A 20,890-nucleotide genomic window follows, 5' to 3' on the forward strand; every position below is an offset into this window, starting at 1 on the left:
ATGGAATCAGTGGTAGGGCACCTGAAGGTCTCTGCACCTGTCGGGTTCAGGCATCTTTAGAACAACTTACCCAAATACAGAAGTAAATGCAAAAAATGTCCTGACTTCTTAAAAGCCAGAGGCAGGAGGCTTCAGACAGAAGCTCACACTACAGAAGAGGCACAATGAAGCACTATAGATCGTCTGTTGTTCCTTTTCTCATCTCCCCACAGCACAGCCCACATCTCCAGACTCTGATCCTGCTTAAAGCAAAGACTGCTGGTGTGGGGACCAGCAAGTTGTCTCATTTTCCTCACCAGATTTTTTCCTCCCTTGCAGCCTACTCTCATCAGACTGTGGCACTACTTCGCAGTTCCCCATGGTGTCTGGGATGAAGGAGGGAGCCTGGTCTGTGCCCATAAGGAAAACTCCCCTTTCTACCAGCTGCTGATGACACAGACATTCAGCACTCCGCCCTGTGTAATGCCCAAGTGCCCATGTTCAGCACCCCTGGCACACACCGAACCGCCACCTCTGAGGAAGCAGGGCACCCCAGTTCAACACTCCTTTTAGCACCAGACATGGAGATTTGCAATAAAACCAAAGTGAAGTTTTTTTTAACAGACTCAGAGGCGTAGCCATGTTAGTTTATAACTTTAAAAAAATGATTCAGAGGGGTAGCCAAGTTAGTCTGTAACAGGAAAAACTTAAAAAACAACAAAGGTTCTGGTAGCACTTTAAGGACTAACAAAACATGTAGATGGTATCATGAGCTTTTGTGGACACAGTCCGTTTCTTCAGATGACTGGAGTGTTGGAAGTCCAGAACCAAGAATAAATAAGGAAAGGAGGGAGGAGGAAGAAAAAAATTGCACGGGGGCGGGGAGAGAGGACTTCCTTGATACTACAGTACAATTAAATGATGGACAAATTTCCACCGCCCTATACTGGAAACCTACAGACTGCTACACTTACCTTCATGCCTCTAGCTTCCATCCCAGACACATTTCTCAATCCGTTGTATACAGCCAAGCCCTAAGATACAATCGGATTTGCGCCAATCCCCCAGACAAACACCTTCAGGGTCTATAGAGAACATTCCTAAAACTGAAATACCCACCTGGAGAAGTGAAAAAACAGATTGACAGAGCCAAAAAAGTACCCAGACATGAACTACTTCAAGACAGACCCCAAAGAGAAAATAACAGAATCCCATTTGTTATTACCTACAGTCCACAACTCAAACCCCTCCAACGCATTATCCACAATCCACCACCTATCTTGGGAAATGAGCCCTCGCTCTGAGAGGCCTTGGGGGAAAGGCCTATTCTCGCTTATAGACAACCCCCCTAATCTGAAACAAATCCCTTCCGGTAGCCATGCTACACAGCTACATCATAAGCATCTAGGAATACATCCCTGCAATCCACCCCGGTGCCAACTCTGCCCACACATCTATACAAGCGATTTCATCACTGGACCCAACCACATCAGCCACCAAATCAGAGGCTCATTTAACTGCACATCCATTAATTGTGCTCTAGGCCATCAAATGGCAGCAATGCCCCACTGAGATATATATTGGACAAACTGGACAGTCCCTATGGGAGGAAAGAATTAGTGGACACAAATCTGACATCAGAAAAGGCAACACCAGAGGCAGCCCGTGAGGCTAGGCAAACTAGGAAGTTGCCCAGGGTGCCACCGGACCAGGTGCCCGATGATGACATCACAGGGTGCCGGGGCGCCCCGTGATTACATCATGGCCATTGACTGCCGTGCAGGTGGGGTGCCGATCAAGCCTTCTGCCTGGGGCACCAGCTGCCACAGTTAGCCTCGGGCCACTCCTGGGCAACACACAAAAACTTGTCGGGGAATACTGTAACCTCCCTGGACACTCATTAAGGGATCTGGATCTACAAGTTGCTGTTTTGTTTCAGACCAATTCCACAAGCCAAATATACAGGGAAGGATTGGAACTCCACTTCATTCTCAAGTTTAACTCTCATGCAAATGGTCTTGAGTCCTGATATGGGATGGCTCGCACATTATCAATCAACCAACCAACCAATGAAGGCGCCAATGGTTCTTTAATGTCTGTGTAGAATCTGTTGTTAGTACTCTTCCTGTCCTAGTGCATACTAATGGTTCTTATTAGCCTCTTTAACTATTTAGTCTTTAAGGTGCTAATAGACCAGTGGTCCCCAACACGGTGCCCGCGGGCACCATGGCGCTCGCGAGGCCATTTGTGTGCGTCCGCCCGGCCATTTGTATGCCGGAGCCGGCTGGGGTGCATGGTAAGCGCCGGCCCCGGGAGCACCGCGAATTGGCCGCTCGTGCCCCGGGCGCGCGGCGCTTAGTAGGAGCGCCGGCCTGGGCGCGCGGTGCTTGGGGGAGGAGGGGACGCCGGACCCGGGTGCGTGGCATTTGGAGGGAGCGCTGGCCTCCGGCGCTTGCAGGGGGGGGGCCCGGCCCCGGGAGCCTCCTGGCGCCCGGCAGCCTCTAAAGGTTGGGGACCACTGTAATAGACTATTTGTTGGTTTTTAAGTTTCTCCTGTTACAGAGAAGAGGCTGAGGGAGTTGGGTCTGTTTAGTCTGCAAGCGAAGAGTGAGGGGGGATTTGATAGCAGCCTTCAACTTCCTGAAGGGAGGTTCCAGAGAGGATGGAGAGAGGCTGTTCTCAGTAGTGACAGGTGGCAGAACAAGGAGCGATGGTCTCAAGTTATGGTGGGAGAGGTCCTGGTTGGATATTAGGAAAAACTATTTCACTAGGAGAGTGGTGAAGCACTGGAATGGGTTCCCTAGGGAAGTAGTGGAGTCTTCATCCCTAGAGATTTTTAAGTCTCGGCGTGACAAAGCCCTGGCTGGGTTGATTTAGTTGGGATTGGTCCTGCCTAGAGCAGGGGGCTGGACTTGATGACCTCCTGAGGTCTCTTCCAGCTCTATGGTTCTATGATTCTATGCTGTCCCTTTGAAATTTATCTACCAAATGTTCTCTTCCTCCCTCCCTCCAATTTTTTCCTTCTCTTCCCCTTCCCTTATTTATTCTTGGCTCTGGACTTCCAACACTCCAGTCATCTGAAGAAGTGGGCTGTGCCCACGAAAGCTCATGATGCCATCGACATGTTTTGTTAGTTTTTACAGTGCTACTATACTATTGGTTGTTTTTAAAGGTTTTTTTTTTTAAATGAATAGTCCGGATTCCTGCAGCACTTTAGAGGCAAAAAAATATATATAGTATCATGAGTATTTGTGGGTAAAACCCACTTCCTCAGATGACCTTCTCATCTGAGGAAGTAGGTTTTGCCCATGAAAGTTATATATATATAGACACACACATAGGCCCATATGCAGGATTTTTGTAAATGTGAACTGCAAGCGTGTGAATGCACCACCCGCTCCATGATCCCCCAAGTAAGCGGGGGAGTCTCTTTAAGAGGCTCTGGACTTTTGCTGCTTATCCCCATCTGGTCTCAGTTGGTCTGCGATTATAGTGGGGCGGGGAGCCCACTGAGCCACAACATCCCTGCAGAAACCAAACCCAAACCCCAATCTTCTGCAGAGCTCAGTGACAGGAAATACACCAAGGGAGGTGCAGTGAACTGGGGGTGGTGGCGCCAGTTTCTTTCTAAGGGCTTATCTACATGGGCATGTTTTATCTCCCAAAACTGCCTTTTGGCGACAAAACCGTGAGAGCGTTTATGCTACAATGTGACTTTTATCAGAAAAAACCCCACCTAATTTGGCAAAAAAACCTTCCAGCTCTGTGAGAGACTTTTATCTTTTCCCCTCCATTTATTGGTCACAAAGAGCCAGAGTGGACTCTGCAGTTTGTCAAGAGAACTGGCTTCCACCAGTATCCCACAATGCCTGCCCTGATGGCTCTGCTCAGTGTTTTGTGATCTCTGCTGCCCTGCACCCCTCCCCCCCCACCGCTTTCAGAGCTCCAGGAAGTGAGCTGATCAGTTTGGGGAATAAACAAAGAGCAAGTCATTGGAATGCTCCTGTTCTGCCCTGCACTAGGCACGCAGCAGGGAGGGCTGGAGAGAGCGCTGTGGTGCTTTGGCGTTCCTCAGCGTAGAGCGCTCACAGAGGAACCAGGGAATCCCAGGAAGTGCAGGGATCAGCTCTGCCTCCCCACAATACTGCACTGTGGGATGCTTGCCCACATTTCCCACTCCCTAGTCAACAGAGCAAAGCAAGGTGGCCATGTTTAGTTTAGAAAAGAGAAGATTGAGGGGGGACATGAGAGCAGTTTTCAGGTATCTAAAAGGGTGTCATAAGGAGGAGGGAGCAAACCTGTCCATCTTGGCCTCTGAGGATAGAACAAGAAGCAATGGGCTTAAACTGCAGCAAGGGAGGTTTAGGTTGGACATTAGGAAAAAGTTCCTAACTGTCAGGGTAGTTAAACACTGGAATAAATTGCCCAGAGAGGTTGTGGAATGTCCATCTGTGGAGATATTTAAGAGTAGGTTAGATAAATGTCTATCAGGGATGGTCTAGAAGATGCTGGGTCCTGCTGTGAGGGCAGGGGACTGGACTCGATGACCTCTCGAGGTCCCTCCCAGTCCTAGTGTTCTATGATTCTATGAAATGTTGACAATGGGAGGCAGAAAAACTGGTTTGACCAATTTTTATTTTTGGTGACTTTTGCGTGTCAACAGCATATTTGTCACCAAACCTTCCCAGTGTAGACACAGCCTAAGTAAAATTCTTTCTGAGAGTTCTGTATCTGGTGCTGGCTGCTCTCTAAGGCTCAGGCCTGAAGGATTGTTACCCACCAGCTCTGTGTTCTTGGGGAACCACCTGTCCGCCCTGTGCTCTTGGGGAGCCAGGGAGTGACACTCATGGAAAACCATCCCCCTCCCCCAGGCCTCTACTTGAATCACAGACAAAGCAACAAAAAGGCAGGGGAAGACCCCCTATACTCCTTCAGGCAAGGATGACAGAGTTAAGGAAACACCCCAGCCTCATCTGCATTGAAGACAGCACAGAGAGACATCTCCATCAGCATACAGAATTGAGACCAGCTCTTCTAAAGCAGGAACTGCACTGAACTATGGGATACCGAAAGCAGAGAAGCACGGCCTGATGGGAAATCTCTGCTCCAGATGCTAATGAGCCCAGGCCTGCTCACACCCAAATTAGTCATTATCAGACCAATCGTAGTAATGGATCCTATTGACATCCAAAATACTGAAACTGCCTCATTGTATTGTGAATTGTTCCAGGAACAACACCCATAGCCAGGTGTCATCAGTCTCTATAGTCTCGCCTCTGTTTACCCATAAACAAATCCAGTGTCCTCCTCGAACTATTGTCCAGTCCCTATAAAACTCCTACCCTTGCCCAAGATATCTGGATTTAAACTTTCTCAGTTGCATTGAGACTTTTTCATCTCCTGTCTGATGGTGCTGGGGGCTCTGCTCTACTTGTCTCCTGTCCTCCGGACCCCCAGCTCCCATCACCATCTGGGAACAGTGCAAGTTCCACAGAGTGGTGAGGTCTCTCTCTCTCTCCCCCCCCTCCACCCTCCCAACCTCTCTCTGAGCATAGCCTCTTGACCCTGCCCTATGTGAGCTGTTATATGGTTTGCTAGCCCTGCCATTTGTAAACAATTTCAATTGAGATTTAATATAACTGTTAGATTTAATATTGTAACTGTTTTGTGTGTTTGGCTCCCCATATATATGGGAGCAACCAAAATGATTAGGGGGCTGGAGCATATGACCTACGAAGAGAGGCTGAGGGAGTTGGGTCTGTTTAGTCTGCAGAAGCGAAGAGTGAGGGGGGATTTGAGAGCAGCCTTCAACTTCCTGAAGGGAGGTTCCAAAGAGGATGGAGAGAGGCTGTTCTCAGTAGTGACAGATGGCAGAACAAGGAGCAATGGTCTCAAGTTGTGGTGGGAGAGGTCCAGGATGGATATTAGGAAAAACTATTTCCCTAGGCGGGTGGTGAAGCACTGGGATGGGTTCCCTAGGGAGGGGGTGGAATCTCTATCCCTAGAGGTGTTTAAGTCTCGGCTTGACAAAGCCCTGGCTGGGTTGATTTAGTTGGGATTGGTCCTGCCTAGAGCAGGGGGCTGGACTTGATGACCTCCTGAGGTCTCTTCCAGCTCTATGGTTCTATGATTCTATATATATATTCACTACCCAGAAATAAATAACTTTCATTGTCAAGGTGATTGCTTCTCTCTCTTTTCTCTCTCACTCACTATTCCTCAGGGGTATTGTTTTGGCTTCCCCATTCACCCTGCAACAACGCTTCTTGTACCCAAGCTAAAGATCCCTGTCGTGCCCAAAATCCTACTTTGAAGTAAGAATAAGAGCCTCCGGAAAAGGGCACTTTTTCCGGAGGATCGGGGCCAGTCTAGACGCTCTTTTCCGGCTTTTTTAAAAGCCGGAAAAAAGCGGCGGACATTTTTATTTAAATGCCGCGGGGGATATTTAAATCCCCCGCGGATTTCCCTACGACGACTGCTGAAATTTACATGCCCCTTCCGGAAAAGGGGCCAGTGTAGACGTAGCCCCAATGTTCCTTTTCCTATTATCCCAGGCCCACCTGGCTAGCACTCTGATCTGCATACTTACAAACAACATTAACATACTTTTCTCCTTCCTGTTCAGAGACAAATAGTATTCCTTCAACTTAATCAATTATTGCAGCATACTTCATTCTTTCTCTTACAGTATAATTCTTTCTACTTTCTGTGATGGCGCGTTGGGGTTTCTCCGTCTCCTGCACCCCCGTAATGGCACAGACAGACTCCACCAGCCAGTAGAATAGAGGGAGTTTATTGCTTCTCCAGGATACAGCACAGCACAGATATAATCTGGTTTCAGGGCAGGCCTAGGATGCCTCAGCCCCCCTTGAGATGGGGGAGACTGGGCCCCTAAATCCCAGCCCTTTGCCTAGGCTGCTTCCTCCATGATCCCAGCCAGAAACCTAACTAAGGGTATGTCTACACTACCCCCCTAGTTCGAACTAGGGGGGTAATGTAGTCATTCGGAGTTGCAAATGAAGCCTGGGATTTGAATTTCCTGGGCTTCATTTGCATGAAGCCGGCCGGCGCCATTTTTAAATGCCGGCTAGGTCAGACCCCATGCCGCGCGGCTACACGCGGCACGGACTAGCTAGTTCGGATTAGGCTTCCTATTCCGAACTAGCTGTACACCTCGTTCCACGTTCCACGAGGCGTACAGCTAGTTCAGAATAGGAAGCCTAATCCGAACTAGTTAGTCCATGCCGCGTGTAGCCGCGCAGCACGGGGTCCGACCTAGCCGGCATTTAAAAATGGCAACGGCCGGCTTCATGCAAATGAAGCCCGGGTAATTCAAATCCCGGGCTTCATTTGCAACTCCGAATGACTACATTACCCGCCTAGTTCAAACTAGGGGGGTAGTGTAGACATACCCTAAATCATTCCAGCCCTGCCCCAAGCCAGGGCTCCACTCTGCCTTCTTCCCATTGTTCCGCTCCCTGGGAGATAACTGGTCAGACAGGTTCGATGCCCCTTTTGCATAATGACTCATCCCCTGCCCTGCTGGGCCATGCTGCAGCCAGCAGCCAGTGGAGGTCACTCACAACCCACTGCCCAGCATAGCAACCAGAAAGGTACCCACACTATGTCACACTTTCACACAGTTGAAAGGACCTGCAGCTCCTGGCCCCACCACTAACGCGTTGCCTGGCAGCTGTGGGGAAAGTGTGAGCCCTTTAAATAGAAGCAGTGGAAAGAGCTTGTATGTCCCCGGCTCCCAGGCAATATGTTATGGGGTGTGGCTGGGAGCTGCTGTGTGGGCCACATGAAAGAGGTAGACAGGCCAGATCCGACCCGCTGACAGGCTGTTGCCCAGCCCTGGACTGGACTATACTTTGGGCTAAGATCTGAAATCACTAGGTTTGCCCCAGACCAAATCCAGCACACGCCAGCGAAAGATGTGACTCACAGCCAGCAGGGTGGCAATGGAGAGGTGTAAGAAGCGGCCAGCAGGGTGGAAATGGAGAGGTGTAAGAAGCGGCCAGAAGGACAGCGATGGAGAGGTTTAAGAAGCGGCCAGCAGGGTGGCAATGGAGAGGTGTAAGAAGCGGCCAGCAGGGTGGAAATGGAGAGGTGTAAAGAGCGGCCAGAAGGACAGTGATGGAGAGGTTTAAGAAGCGGCCAGCAGGGTGGAAATGGAGAGGTGTAAGAAGCGGCCAGAAGGACAGCGATGGAGAGGTTTAAGAAGCGGCCAGCAGGGTGGAAATGGAGAGGTGTAAGAAGCGGCCAGAAGGACAGCGATGGAGAGGTTTAAGAAGCGGCCAGCAGGGTGGAAATGGAGAGGTGTAAGAAGCGGCCAGAAGGACAGTGATGGAGAGGTTTAAGAAGCGGCCAGCAGGGTGGAAATGGAGAGGTGTAAGAAGCGGCCAGAAGGACAGCGATGGAGAGGTTTAAGAAGCGGCCAGCAGGGTGGAAATGGAGAGGCGTAAGGAGTGGCCAGCAGGGCAGCGATGGAAAGGAGTAAGGAGTGGCCAGAAGGACGGCGATGGAGAAGCGTAAGGAGTGGCCAGCAGGGCAGCGATGGAAAGGAGTAAGGAGTGGCCAGAAGGACGGCGATGGAGAAGCGTAAGGAGCGGCCAGCAAGGCAGCGATGGAAAGGAGTAAGGAGTGGCCAGCAGGGTGGCGCCAGAGAGCAGTGAGCAGGTGGATGGCAAGTGACCTGCGGAGTGAGTGAGATGTCTCCTATCTCTGCCCCCGCTCAGGATGGGAGGGGAACTCTGCGGATGCCCCTGTGAACTCTGGGTCAGCCCTGTCTAAGGGCAGCAACTGGGAGTGGGGTGCAGAGAAGTGCTGGGCAGGTGAAGGGGACCTCTAAATTGCTGGATTTAAGAACCTGAGAGGAAAAGGATCTTGCCCGATCTGCTTCAGCTGGGACGTTTACTTGTGGTTTTGGTTATGAGCTTTTTTGGGATGTTTTCCCAAATTAATGGAACATTATTTCCCTCCCCTTTTACTGAAGTTTTCTATACTCAGGGGCTGTGTCTACATTGGCACCCTTTTCCGGAAAAGGGATGCTAATGAGACACTTCGGAATTGCAAACGCCCCGGGGATTTAAATTTTCCCCGTGGCATTTGCATGAACATGGCTGCCACTTTTTTCCGGCTCAGGGCTTTGCCGGAGAAAAGCGCCAGTCTAGACAGGTATCTTGCGGAAAATAAACCCTTTTCCGCAAGATCCCTTATTCCTACTTGAACCGTGTGTTTACACTGCAGGGTTTAACTTGAAATAAGCCACGCAATGTGAGCTATGTCAATTGCATATCTTATTTCAAAACAGGGGAGCGTCTACACAGCACTTATTTCGAAATAGAGCACTCTTCCTCCCACTTCCCTTACTCCTCATACAATGAGGCTGTGTCTAGACTGGCAACTTTTTCTGCAAAATCATCTGCTTTTGTGGAAAAACTTGCCAGCTGTCTACACTGGCCTCTGGAATTTCCGGAAAAGCACTGATGATCTCATGTAAGATCGTCAGTGCTTTTCCGGAAATACTATGCTGCTTTTCCGTTAAAAGCATTTTCGGAAAATCATGCCAGTGTAGCCTGAGAATTACAGTAGTTGGAGTAAGAAGTCCTCCAGCTTGAAATATTTTTGACGCTATTTTGAAATGACTGCCTTTTGAGTAGATGCAGATTAAGTTATTTTGGAATAGCACGAGTTATTTCAAAATAGTGTCGCAGTGTAGATGTACCCAGAGACTCTGTGCGAGTGGGGAAGCATTGTCTTCCAGAGGTGCACAGGAATGTTGTGTGAATTTCCCAGATTGCTGGGTGGGGGTTCGAGCCAGTTCTGTGTTGGATGGATAGAGAGGAACCCCTAGACTCTAGGGCCTAGATATTGAACTCAGCCTTGGTTGCTGCTGGCACTACTTTGCAGAAGGGTTACATTCTTTTTCTTGAGAATGGGGATGCCAGGCTGGAATCTCTGGCTCCAGACTGGCCCTTATAGTCTCAGTTCCATGTCTGAGCCAGACTGGAAAGGCCCATTTGAGGGCCCAGGGTTGGATCTAGGTGAGGGCTCATGTCACGAGTGCTCTACTGCTTGGGCCCACTGGGCCATTACACCCAGGAGAGCAAAGGACTGGAGAAAGTGAAGCTTTGTGAAAGAACGTGGAACAGCAGCCGCTTTGCTGTGAGAAGGCAGCAAAGAACATTAATAGTTCTCTGACCAAAACTGGAGGTTGGGGCCATCTAACACTCTCTGCTTCCTTCCGTGGTAGGGTGTGAGCTGAACTGGAGCCCTGTGCTTCCCCGTAGCTCTGCAGACAAGGAGAGCTAGCAAAGGCAGCGATGCTGAAAGAGTCCCCGCTGTCATCACAATGGCTACCTCAACCCCGGTCTCTGGATTGTCTATTCCATGCCTGGCACTGAGTCTTCTCTTGGCAATCTCTGGTGAGTATGGAGCAGTAGTCTTCAGCCTGTGGCCCCATGTAGGACTGCAGACAACACAGTCTCAGAGGGCTGTGTAAGGCTGCCAGCACCACAGGACAGTGGTTTCTCATCTGTAGTCTCTGGCCTCCAGGGGTTCGTAGACTGTCTCAAACTCCCACAGGTATCCACCCCTCCATGCAGAATTTTTTAGGGGCTCACCAATGAAAAGGGGTAGAAAATTACAGGTATAGATGGTACCAATGCACCTATATAATGTGCACATGGGCACGAACCATCTAGTCTCATGTTTGTTACCGTCTAGGGATCTTTTCTAGTTCTCCTTTTCCATGGTGGGGTAATAGCACTCCCTGTGTTATTGTGTGATCAGTATTCAGACTTTCTTATCCCCACCCACCCACCTGACTGCATTAGCTCTAATGTAGCACTCCCATTTTTGTACCTCGACCATCCATTTCTCTTTCTTTCCCTTAGTACATCTGACAAAGTGAGTTGCAACTCACCAAAACTTCAGCCCTAATAAAATTGTTCATCCCTAAGGCGCCTCTGGGCTTGTTGCTTTTTCTTTCAAACCAAGTCTTATTTCCTCTTTCTTTCCGGGCTGCTGACGCACAGTGCGGTGCTTTCTTGCTGCAGGCACAGCGAAAGCTACTCTGCTGGGCTCCATGCACGAGTTCAATGAAAGCCAGTGGGGGTCTGTAGCCAGACACGAACTCCATCTTGGTTTCCGCCCCCCCCCCCACCCAGAGAGCAAGAGAAAGGCAGTCAGCCTTTGATGCCCTGGGAATGCAGGTGTGCTGCCTGTCCCTGACTCTACCATAAACAGAAACCAGACAGTAAATGGGCTAGCTGACGACTGGGAGGCCTCCCGTCGCCGTGATGGCTAGTACCAGTAATTGACACGCTTGCACTGTCCCAGGAGAGGAATCTTCACCCATCACATACCAGAGGTGCCCATTGTCTGCATTTTTCCAGATGTGAATTATGCTTTGCACTCTTCGTGGGAAACTTGGCATTCAAAGCCATTTTTCCTAATTGGCCACTTGAGACCAGGAAGAAGCCTACATGACCCAAGGGGTATAAAGAGGGGCTTAGTAGCCCACCCCATTTGAGCTCCAATCATCTACACCTGCTGGCAGGTATTGATTGTCTCCCGAGGTCTGTGGGACGCCCAACCTCGCCCTACTTCTTCCCGAGGGATTGAGAGAAAGACGCTGGCCACGCCAAGTCTGGAACGCAGGGGTGAGAATATATACCTGCTATGTGTCTATTTTGCATGCATTTAATAAGAGCTCAGAAAACCAAAAGGGTTTCATGGTACCTGTAAGTGACTTATTAGTGTAACTTCTGTCCTGTCCTTTGTAGTGGCTGTGTTATCTGTAACACAGCAGTAGCATTTAACAACTAAGTTTACCCTGTAACAATAAAATAGTAACTGTTTAAGCTTTAACCTGACTCCTTCAGTTGCTGTAACAGAACCAAGCACAATTTAAAAGAACTTCAGCCGGTCATAAGGGACAATATAGGAAGAGCTTGGGCGTTTTGGATTGTGTCACTCCCAGGTGCAAATCTGTTGGGGCACCTCTCAGCGTCCCCAGGCTGCCCTCTGCGAAGGGATTTCTGTATCCTAGCAGCTAAAATCTGAGGTGTAATAAGCTCTTCCTATAAATTTGGGATGTCTGAGAGCCTGTTGGCTGCCCTCTGCGATGGGACCCCAGTCCTAGCAGTAAAGTCACAGACGTTAAACTATTCTTTTTGGGGGGCGCCCGTCAACCTCCTCCAGGTTGCCTGCTGTGAAGGGACCCCGGTCTCAGCAGTTGAAGTCTCGGGTGTATAGCACACACACACACACCACTCACTACCCTGACCGTCAGTTGGCAGAACAGGGGCACCCGTCAACCTCCTCCAGGTTGCCCGCTGCAAGGGACCCCGGTCTCAGCAGTTGAAGTCTCGGGTGTATAACACACACACACCACTCACTGCCCTAACCGTCGGCTGACAGGGTCTGTCTCCAGAGGCTGGGAATTCTACCCGCCAGCCCCATGAAAACAGACTTCTCACCTATCAGCACTTGGGTGCTGGATACGTTGTTCTGCTCCGTGTCTGTGCAGTGCCTGGCACATTGGCATGCCAAGCTGTGGCTGGGCCAGCACATGCAGACTCACAATTCAAAAGCTGTTCTCAATGTGGAATTTGGTTGTGGTGCACCGTGACTTTGTTCAGCTGCCACGTTCCTCCAGCGCTGAGATGAGCGAGGACAAGGCTGTTTGCACTTCGCAAAAAGAGCTTGCAGAGTCCCCATGCTAGTGCTGAGCCCTGGGTGCCACCTGCATTGCACCCTGAGCTGCTGCCCTTTGCTCTTGCTCTGCTTCCAGCTAGGGCCCTAAGCCAAGGCAGCACAGTGCCCTCAGCCCACAGCTGCTGGGCAGGCCCCTTCTGATGGGGGGATGCTCAGAAGAGTCCTGAATTTGCCTTTTCACCTGCCTTCCTAATGCCAGAGTCAGCTCCATCCCTGGGGCAATTGGTGATGGCTGTCCAGTTGCTGCATGGGTGGGCTGGGACTCAAGCCCACCGCCCTGTGCTCCCCAAGCAAATGCCCTAGCACCATGGCAATCCAGAGCCCACCCCACTTCCCTACCTTGGGAGAGTCTCTTATCCTGTGTTGGCGGTCTCATTGCTTCCAGGATGGGCAGGGGAGGGAGCACCACTAGAGCTGCTCAGAGGAGCAGGACTTCAGCCCAACACCCTTTGATTCCCAGATGAAGGCCCTACCGCTAGGCCACTCCAGTGCCCAGCACACCTGCCTCCCTTCGGAGGGTCTGTTATGCTGCCTTCCTCATGCCAGAGCCAGCTCCATCCATGGGTCTGAGTCCAGTGCTGTGCTCACTCCAGCAGGAGCACTAACAGGTACCAGGGGCACCTGGCCTGTCGGGCTAGGGCTGTAAAAGACACAAGGTGTCTCCGGGTTGCCAACGCTTATGATTTTATTGTGATTCTCACACTACTGGGGATGTTTCTTAGTGTCCAGGTGCTGGAATCAGCAGACTTGCAGCTTTGCTTGTATGTCTTTCTTTTCTAGAAGACTTGCCTGGCATTGCTCATATTCTACAGGGCAGGGGCTGGCAGCATGGGGGGTGGAGGAATCAGAGCTGGAGCTTGGGAGGTGTCAGGGGGCTCAAGGGAGAGGAGACAGCTCAGGGCAGGGGGTAGGGGCAGCTGTTCACGGAGGCCAGCCCTGGGTGACAGGGCCCATATGACCTGGTGGGCAGCTGCTCCCTGGGGTTGGGCACTTTCTGCCCCCTGTGGTCACTGCTGAGAATAACTATCCCTGCGGGTGCCCAGGAAATTCTGTCTCTGCCCAGCCCCCTGCTCACACTCAGCGCAACAGCTGCCTGGTCCCTGTGGCTCCCAGGAGCCGGGGCAGAGCTGTGGAAACGTGGCTCTCGGGCAGCCTGCAGGGGGCGCTGTGGAAGGACACAGAGTTACTCCTCAGGCAGTGAAAGCCCCTCCCTGGGCTGGGGCCGGCTCTGGGCAGGGCTGGGAGCAGGATCCAAAGAGCGGTGCCCTGGTGTGGGACTCAGCTCCCTGCTGCTGCAGGATGGGGCTTGTCCAACAGCCTCCCCCAGCCCGGCCTGTTCTCTCCTTCCAGGGGCCGGGGCCCAGGAGTTCCAGGTGCTGCAGACCCAGGGCGCCGTGTCGGTGTCAGCAGGAGAGACTCTCACCCTGAACTGTTCTGTGACTGGGAACCCTCCGGCAGGACCTGTGAAGTGGTTCAAGGGCTCGGGCCCCACCCGCCAGCTGGTTTATGAAGATAAAGGATCATTCCCCCGAGTGACGAGGGCTGATGATAGATCTGACACGAACTTCACCATCCGCATCAGTGACACCCGCCCCGAGGACGCCGGGACCTATCGCTGTGTGAAGTTCAAGAAGGGGCTGCGAGCCGATGAGGAGATCGGATCCGGCGCTGGCACGGCCGTGTCTGTGAGCGGTGAGTGCGAGCTCCCAGCCGGCCACACGCCCCTCCCCCCGGGGCCGGTACCAGGGAGGGGAACAAACCCGGCTCAGCCCAGACAGTAACTGAGGAGCTGGGCTTCCCATCGAGACTGAAGCAAAGTGGGGACTGAGGAGACCTGTCCCTGGGTGAAGGGGCCAGCTGTGGATCTTGGGTGGGGAAATTTCTGTTCTAGCCACAGGAATTGCTACCCCCAAACTGATATGAACTGCCATGTGCAGCGGGGGTGACTGGTAGGAGGGGGGTGTCTGGTGTGGTCTAGATAGTTCTCACTGGTAGCACTAGCTTAAGAACCGTGCCTGCAGGACAGCATGGGCCATGTGGAGCCACCTCTCCACCTCCCTCCCAAATGGGAGCTACACTACGTAAGGACCCTGCACCCCAATTCCCACCCCACCATGAGCCCCCTCCTATACCCTGTAACCCCAACCCTGAGCCCACTCCCACACCCTGATTCCCTTCCACACCCCATACCTAAAGTCCCAGCCTTAGCCCCTCCTACTCCAACCTTCCTCCCTGACACCGCCCCCCCCCCCCCCCCCACACACACACTCCAAACCCTTTGGCAACAGCCTGGAATCCCCTCCCAAACCCCACATCCCTCATGCCCAGCCCCACCCCAGAACCAGCATCTCCACTCAGAGCCCTCCCCCCTTCACAGCCAGCCCCAGCCCACACACTGAACCTTTCATTTTTGGCACCAACCTGGAGCCTAGGAGGGCCCACAAAATCCAAGTCCTGGACCACGAGAAAAGTTAATCCGGCCCTGCTCACTCGTCGCCTCCAAAGGAGCAGCTATAGCTGCTGGTAAGCTGGGACACCTTATACTGGCCTACCAGGGAACTGCTCCCAGCACCGCAGGGTTTTAGTCTCCCTGCCCAGTGCCCTGGGAAGCCCCCATGGAGACGGGAGCAGGGACCAGGCAGGCTGGCGCAGCGGCACAAGCAGAAAAAGCAGGATGTAGCCGGGTGCACTGGGCGTGGAGCCTCCTCCCAGTCCCCCACAGCTAATAAACACCTTGCCCCGGCCAAAGAAAAGAAGTTAGTACCACATTTGCAGCACTGAGCTGGGGCCAGACACTTTCTGGGCAGGAGAGAGGTCTCCCCTCCCCCACCAGTTCTCTGGCTGTGGCCCCTTCATAGCAAGGACTTTCCTAACCTGCCCCTCGACCTTCTCCTCCCCAGCATGGCTCCCTGATGTCAGGCTGTCCTGTGGGGAGCAGGCCCCGGGAGGAAGGGGCTAGGGTGGGCTGTCAGTCACAGAGGGAAAAACTTAAAAAATGACTAGTATGGCAGCACCTTAAACAAAACATGTAGATGGTATCAACTGAGCTTTCATAGGCACAACCCACTTCTCTGCCTGGCTGATAAACGCTTCTCCCCACAGCCAGGCCGTCGGCCCCGTCTGTGTCCGGCCCCCCCAGCAGGGCAGAGCCGGGCGCCCCAGTGAATTTCACCTGCACGTCTGGAGGATTCTCCCCCAGAGACATCACTGTGACCTGGCTCAAAAATGGGGCCCCACTGCCGGCCCCCCAGCCCAAGGTTCTCCCCGAACACGAGAGCGTCTCCTACAGCGTGTCCAGCACCGTGGGGCTGAGCCTGAGCGCAGGAGATGCCCGCTCCCAGCTCACCTGTCAGATAGAGCACAGCACCTTAGCGGCTTCCCTGCGTGGGACGTACAACCTCAGCCACGTCCTGCGAGGTAGGAGCCCAGCCAAGGCAGATCTCCGGGAGATCTGCTCAGGGGAGGGTTGAGATGGGTTCTTTGCCCTTTGATTTCTTTGAGCTGCACGTTTGGTGGGTGTCAGACACTGGAATCCAGATTTGGGTCCAGTAACTGCCCAGTGCCCATCTCATTCTCAGGTCCTTAAAACTTAGAGACCCTCCCTTTGTGTGGGGATGTCCCCTGCTCCAGCGCCGGGGAGGTGAGGGGTCGGTAGGCATGTGCTGGGAGCGGTGCATGGGGTTGGTGGGAGTTAGTCCTTGTCGGCAACCTGGTAAGATCCCCTCCCCCAAATGATGTTTCCCAGCCTCTGGCACTTTTCCAGCTAGGAAGGTGGAGACAGAAGGAGCACGTTTTTGAGTTCAGCTAATAAATTCTCTCTCTTTTTTTTAAAGCATTGCCCTGACAGGCTCTTGTCCTGTCTGACTGGAACCCTCATGCTGTGCACTGACAGGGGCGAGGGCAAGGGGCTGGGCACCGACAGGGGCGAGGGCAGGGGGCCGGGCGCCGAGGGGGGGCGAGGGCAGGGGGCTGGGTGCCAAGGCGGGGCGAGGGCAGGGGGCTGTGCACCGAGGGCAGGGGGCTGTGCACCGAGGGGGGGTGAGGGCAGGGGGCTGTGTGCCAAGGGGGGCGAGGGCAGGGGGTTGGGCGCCGACGGGGGCGAGAGCAGGGGTCTGTGCACCGAGGGGGAGTGGCAGTAGATTCATCACAGTTCAAATGTGCCTGCCAGCCTCCAGGAAGGATCCCAGAGCCGCCTGGCTCCTGCTCACCCACCTGCCGGGCAATGGGGAGGGCTAGTTCCTGCGCTGGGGGAGATGCTTAGAGATCCTCAGAGGGGAGGTGCTGTGGACGGGCCAAGTGTCATCACTGTGCACAGGCAACCCCTGCCCATGTGGGACAGCAAAGCCTGTGGGGATCAGAGAGGGCCCTGCTCAGCAAGGGGCAATGGGGCCTCTGGGACAGGGGAGAGAATGCCCAGGATTGGCGGGACGAGCCCGGCTTAAGGAAGAGATTCCAGTCAGAGCTGAAGATGCTCCAGGCAGGGCCCTGGGGCCAGGTGGGACGTGGGCGCAGCGGGAAGGTCGATCGGCCCAGCCCTGTAATTTCCCTCCAGCCCCGCAGGAGAAGGGGAATTTCAGGCGATGCCGAGCGCAGGGTGTTTGTGTGTTGTCAGTTCCACCCAGGCTGCAAGTGGGCTCTGACCCGGTGGGGCCGGTCGCACGGAACGAGTCTGTGACGTTCACCTGCCGTGCGGAGGGGTTCTACCCGCAGGGGGCCAGTCTCAGCTGGCTGGAGAATGGAAATGAGACGGATCTGGGGAAACCCTCCCTCCAGACGGAGAATCCAGACGGGACGTTCACGCTGCAGAGCTCCCTGGAGGTCAGAGCAACCGAGCAGAGGAACCAGTCTGTGTTCACCTGTCGGGCTGTGCACGATTCCCAGCCCCCCGTCAGTGACAGCACGACGCTGAGAGTCTCCCTGCTGCCTGCAGAGCCTGGCAAAGATCCCGCTTCATCTGATGCAGGTAAACGTGGAGCTGGCGCCACCCCTGCTCCTGCTAGGAAATGCCGGGTCTCCTCTGTGGAGCCCAGGGGCCATTTCACCCAGCCCCCCAGTGCAGCTCCTCAGGGTACCGGTGCCTCTTAATCCAGGGGTCTAGCTCTGCTCTCCGGGGCGAGGGGAAGGGCAGGAAATGTCGCTGTGGCCACTCTCTGTGCCCAGGGCTGATACTCCCTGGAGCGTGTGAATGTCCCATGAAGGGGAACTCAGACCTGGTCCCTCTGCAGAGCTGGTGCCCCAAGGACTCCCCCAGCTCATGGATGTAGCTGATTTGAGGCTCTCAGATAAAAGTACAGGCGGCTCCTGAGCCCTTGTCCTCCTGCTCTGCAAAGCCCGAGGGCTCCACGCCAGAGTCCTGGCTCCCTGGGGCCAGGCTACAGCCTGTGGGGGGGGAGGGGAGGCGCTGCCAGGCAGAGCTGCACAAACTCTGCAGAGGCCATTTCCAAGCGGCTGTTACCAGGAGAGAACTCGCCCAGCACATGGAAGGTGCCTGGCGCAAGGGCGAGATGGCCGGGAACCAGAAGGGCTCTTGGCCGTGGGCTGATCTGAGGCATTTCCACTGCAGGTCAGAGCCTGTTGTCCAGCCCGGCTCTCTGGATCGGGCTCGTCCTGGAGAAGATGCTGACTGGAGCCTTCCTCTCTTCCTCTTCCTGAGGCGTAAGGAGTAACCAGGGAAATGCAGCATCTCTGAGTTGCTCTGGGGCATTAGAAAGGAACCAGAGAGAACTGCACTTAATGCTGCAGCCCAGGAGCAGAGCAGGAAGGTTCAAACCTCACAGGGAGTCGGTGTTGCTGGAGGTCTCTGGGGCTGCTCATAGGACACAGACCTGCCCTCCCTGTCCCAGGCTGGCCCAGATCACTAGTGACCTGGTGGGTTTTCAGGGTCTTGGTCTCATTCCATGAAGTCCAATGACCCCAGAGGACCAGCCTGCTGGGCACTAGCTGCTGCCCTTAGCAGGCATCAGAGACCCCAAGGATTGGGTGCAAGTGGGAAATGAATTGCTCTGCCCGCTGTGTGGGTGCTGCTGGCTGGGGTGAGCTCTGTGTAGAGCTGGCAGGGGTGGAGTGGTCAGGCTTCCCCAGGCCCAGGGGACACAGTCCAGGGCCCCTGGTGAGCACTGGATTCTCTGTCCCAGTCATCCAGGTCAGTCAGGGAAACCTGCAGGATCCAGGGATGCAAACAGGGAATCAATTCCACCTTCCCTTTTGTCAGGTGCATTGCCCCAGCCCTATTGCTGGAAATCCTGCCGCAGGGCACTTACCCCAACCAGCCCCACTCCAGGGCACAGCCAGGCATTGCCAAGACCTTGATCCTGTGCTGGGTTTGAACAGAGGGTCCCAGCAAACCATTTATGGCTACAGACCGAGCTCCTTCGTTCCAGAGCCCTGAGACTGCTGATAACCAGCTGCCACTCACTGCTGCCCAGCTCCCTGTGTCTGTCCCCAAAGAGACAATCCCCCAGCTCATCCCACCTTGCTCAGCCTGATCCTCACCCCACAGCTTGTGACACGGTCCCTCGGGGGTGCTGATCTCTGCCCTGGAGGGACCCTCCCCGTTCTATGCAGGGGGAATACAGGTGCTGGCTGATCTGAGTCACTGGAAATGCAGGTGAGCCAGCACCCCAAGTAAATCTCCCCTTGGTTTAAGCACCCAGCGGGACATTCCTGCTCCCCAGGCCATCCCCAGCTCAGGGCGTGGTGGGTCTGACAGAGAGCAAACTAGAGCAGTTTGCCCTATAGACTACTCCTGGGCTGGGTTTCTGCCAAGGGCAGGGTTGCTGACTGACTCTCCTCACTCACTTGTTGGATTCTTTCTTTTTGCAGCCCCTGGTCTGTTCCCTGATGTTCTCGCATCCTCTCCACCTGCCAACGTCTCTGTCTGCAGCCTGCTTCCTCCCGATCCCAGAGCCAGCTCGTGATCTGCAGTGATCCCTGCTGGCCGGACAGCTGGAGCCCAGGTCCCTGTTGGGATGTAACCACCCCCCACTCATGCCTACAGATTGCGCAGCAGCTGGAAGGATTCCTCCCTGTTCCCTTCAGCCCAGACCTCTGCAGTGTTTGCATTGTCCTTCCCTACAGAGATTGAAGCCAGTACACGTGGAATACCATACGGGGTGAAATGCAAATTGGTCATGTAGATCAGTGTGTCTGTGGGACCTGGTGGCCCTGGAGCTAGTCTCCTGAGCCCTGCAGGTTTGGCCAGAGGCTCAGACTCTCACTCCCCGGGCTGATAGGAGCTGGGTGTCTTGTAGCTGCTACACTGTGATCTGACTGGAGAGAAAGTCTTGTGCTGTTGCCGCTGGCTCTGCCCTTCCCTATCTGTGGAATGGCCTAGAGAGAGTCTCAGAGGGCAACGCCGGGTCCCATAGGTGCCCATGCTGGTCTGTGTTTTGGCACCCCGTGGTGGTTGGAACACAGACCCTATGCAGGGCTACGTGGCCTTTGCTGCTCCATGGACTCTGCCTGCAGCCTCCTGCCTGTGCAGCCTCCTGCCTGCAGCCTCCAGCGGTGAGGAAGCAGGAGGTGTCTTTGTGATACTTTCTGTGTGAAAATAAACTGCTGTGGCAATGCTTCAACTCCCCCCCCCCCCCCCCCGCACTGCAGAGTCTTGGGCTGATCTGCCCCTGAACCACTGGCATGTCCCACCTCAAAGGCAGCAGTGAATATTCCCTGCGTGTTTTCCTGCCATGTGAGATAAATCTGTTAGGTTTTATTGTTTTATGGTTAGGGAAATGGGATCTGATGTCTGTGCATTTAAAAATGGGTTTTGCTCTCCTTTGTAACGAAGTTCCTGGCCCATGGTAAATTTCTCCTCCATGAGTATATTATTTTGTTACTTTTCCATCTAGTCATTATGCTTGCAACAGGAATATTGTGGTAATAATAAAAGTTCTTTATGCCAGAGGTATGCCCTTCAGATATGGGTATTGAGTCTCTGCAAGACTGTGATGGGACATCTGCCTTTAACCTCTAAGGGTTAAAACCCAGCCCAGGGAGAGGGCTGGAAGGCTGAAGCTATGGAGCAAGGAGCTGCAGCAGAGAGCTGCAGTTAGGGCCCAGCTGTGGGCTGTATTAATAAGGACTCCAGGAGGGAAGAAGGGAGAGAGACTCTTACTCTGGCTGGGGAGCAGGAGGGACCTGGCTGCCAGGGAAGCTGGAGGCTGCCTGACTTAGAGCAGGACTGGGG

At 53.7% G+C, this 20,890-nt stretch overlaps 1 protein-coding gene across 2 annotated transcripts; it reads left to right on the top strand.

The window, feature by feature from the left end:
• The first annotated feature begins 10,278 nt into the window (after positions 1–10,278).
• Positions 10,279–20,290, top strand: LOC142818825 (signal-regulatory protein beta-1-like). 2 transcript variants are annotated; one of them, XM_075900923.1, is made up of 6 exons: positions 10,279–10,409; positions 14,056–14,397; positions 15,808–16,122; positions 17,318–17,668; positions 18,269–18,360; positions 19,528–20,290. In XM_075900923.1, the coding sequence occupies exons 1-5, from the start codon at positions 10,337–10,339 to the stop codon at positions 18,355–18,357; spliced, it is 1,170 nt and encodes a 389-aa protein (XP_075757038.1). In that variant the 5' UTR covers positions 10,279–10,336; the 3' UTR covers positions 18,358–18,360; positions 19,528–20,290. The 2 variants fall into 2 exon arrangements, with proteins under 2 accessions (XP_075757038.1, XP_075757037.1); XM_075900922.1 differs by lacking the exon at positions 10,279–10,409 and adding an exon at positions 13,166–13,313.
• The last annotated feature ends 600 nt before the right edge of the window (positions 20,291–20,890 follow it).

This window comes from Pelodiscus sinensis, chromosome 18, assembly GCF_049634645.1.
Source record: "Pelodiscus sinensis isolate JC-2024 chromosome 18, ASM4963464v1, whole genome shotgun sequence".
NCBI classification, from domain to species: Eukaryota; Metazoa; Chordata; order Testudines; family Trionychidae; genus Pelodiscus; species Pelodiscus sinensis.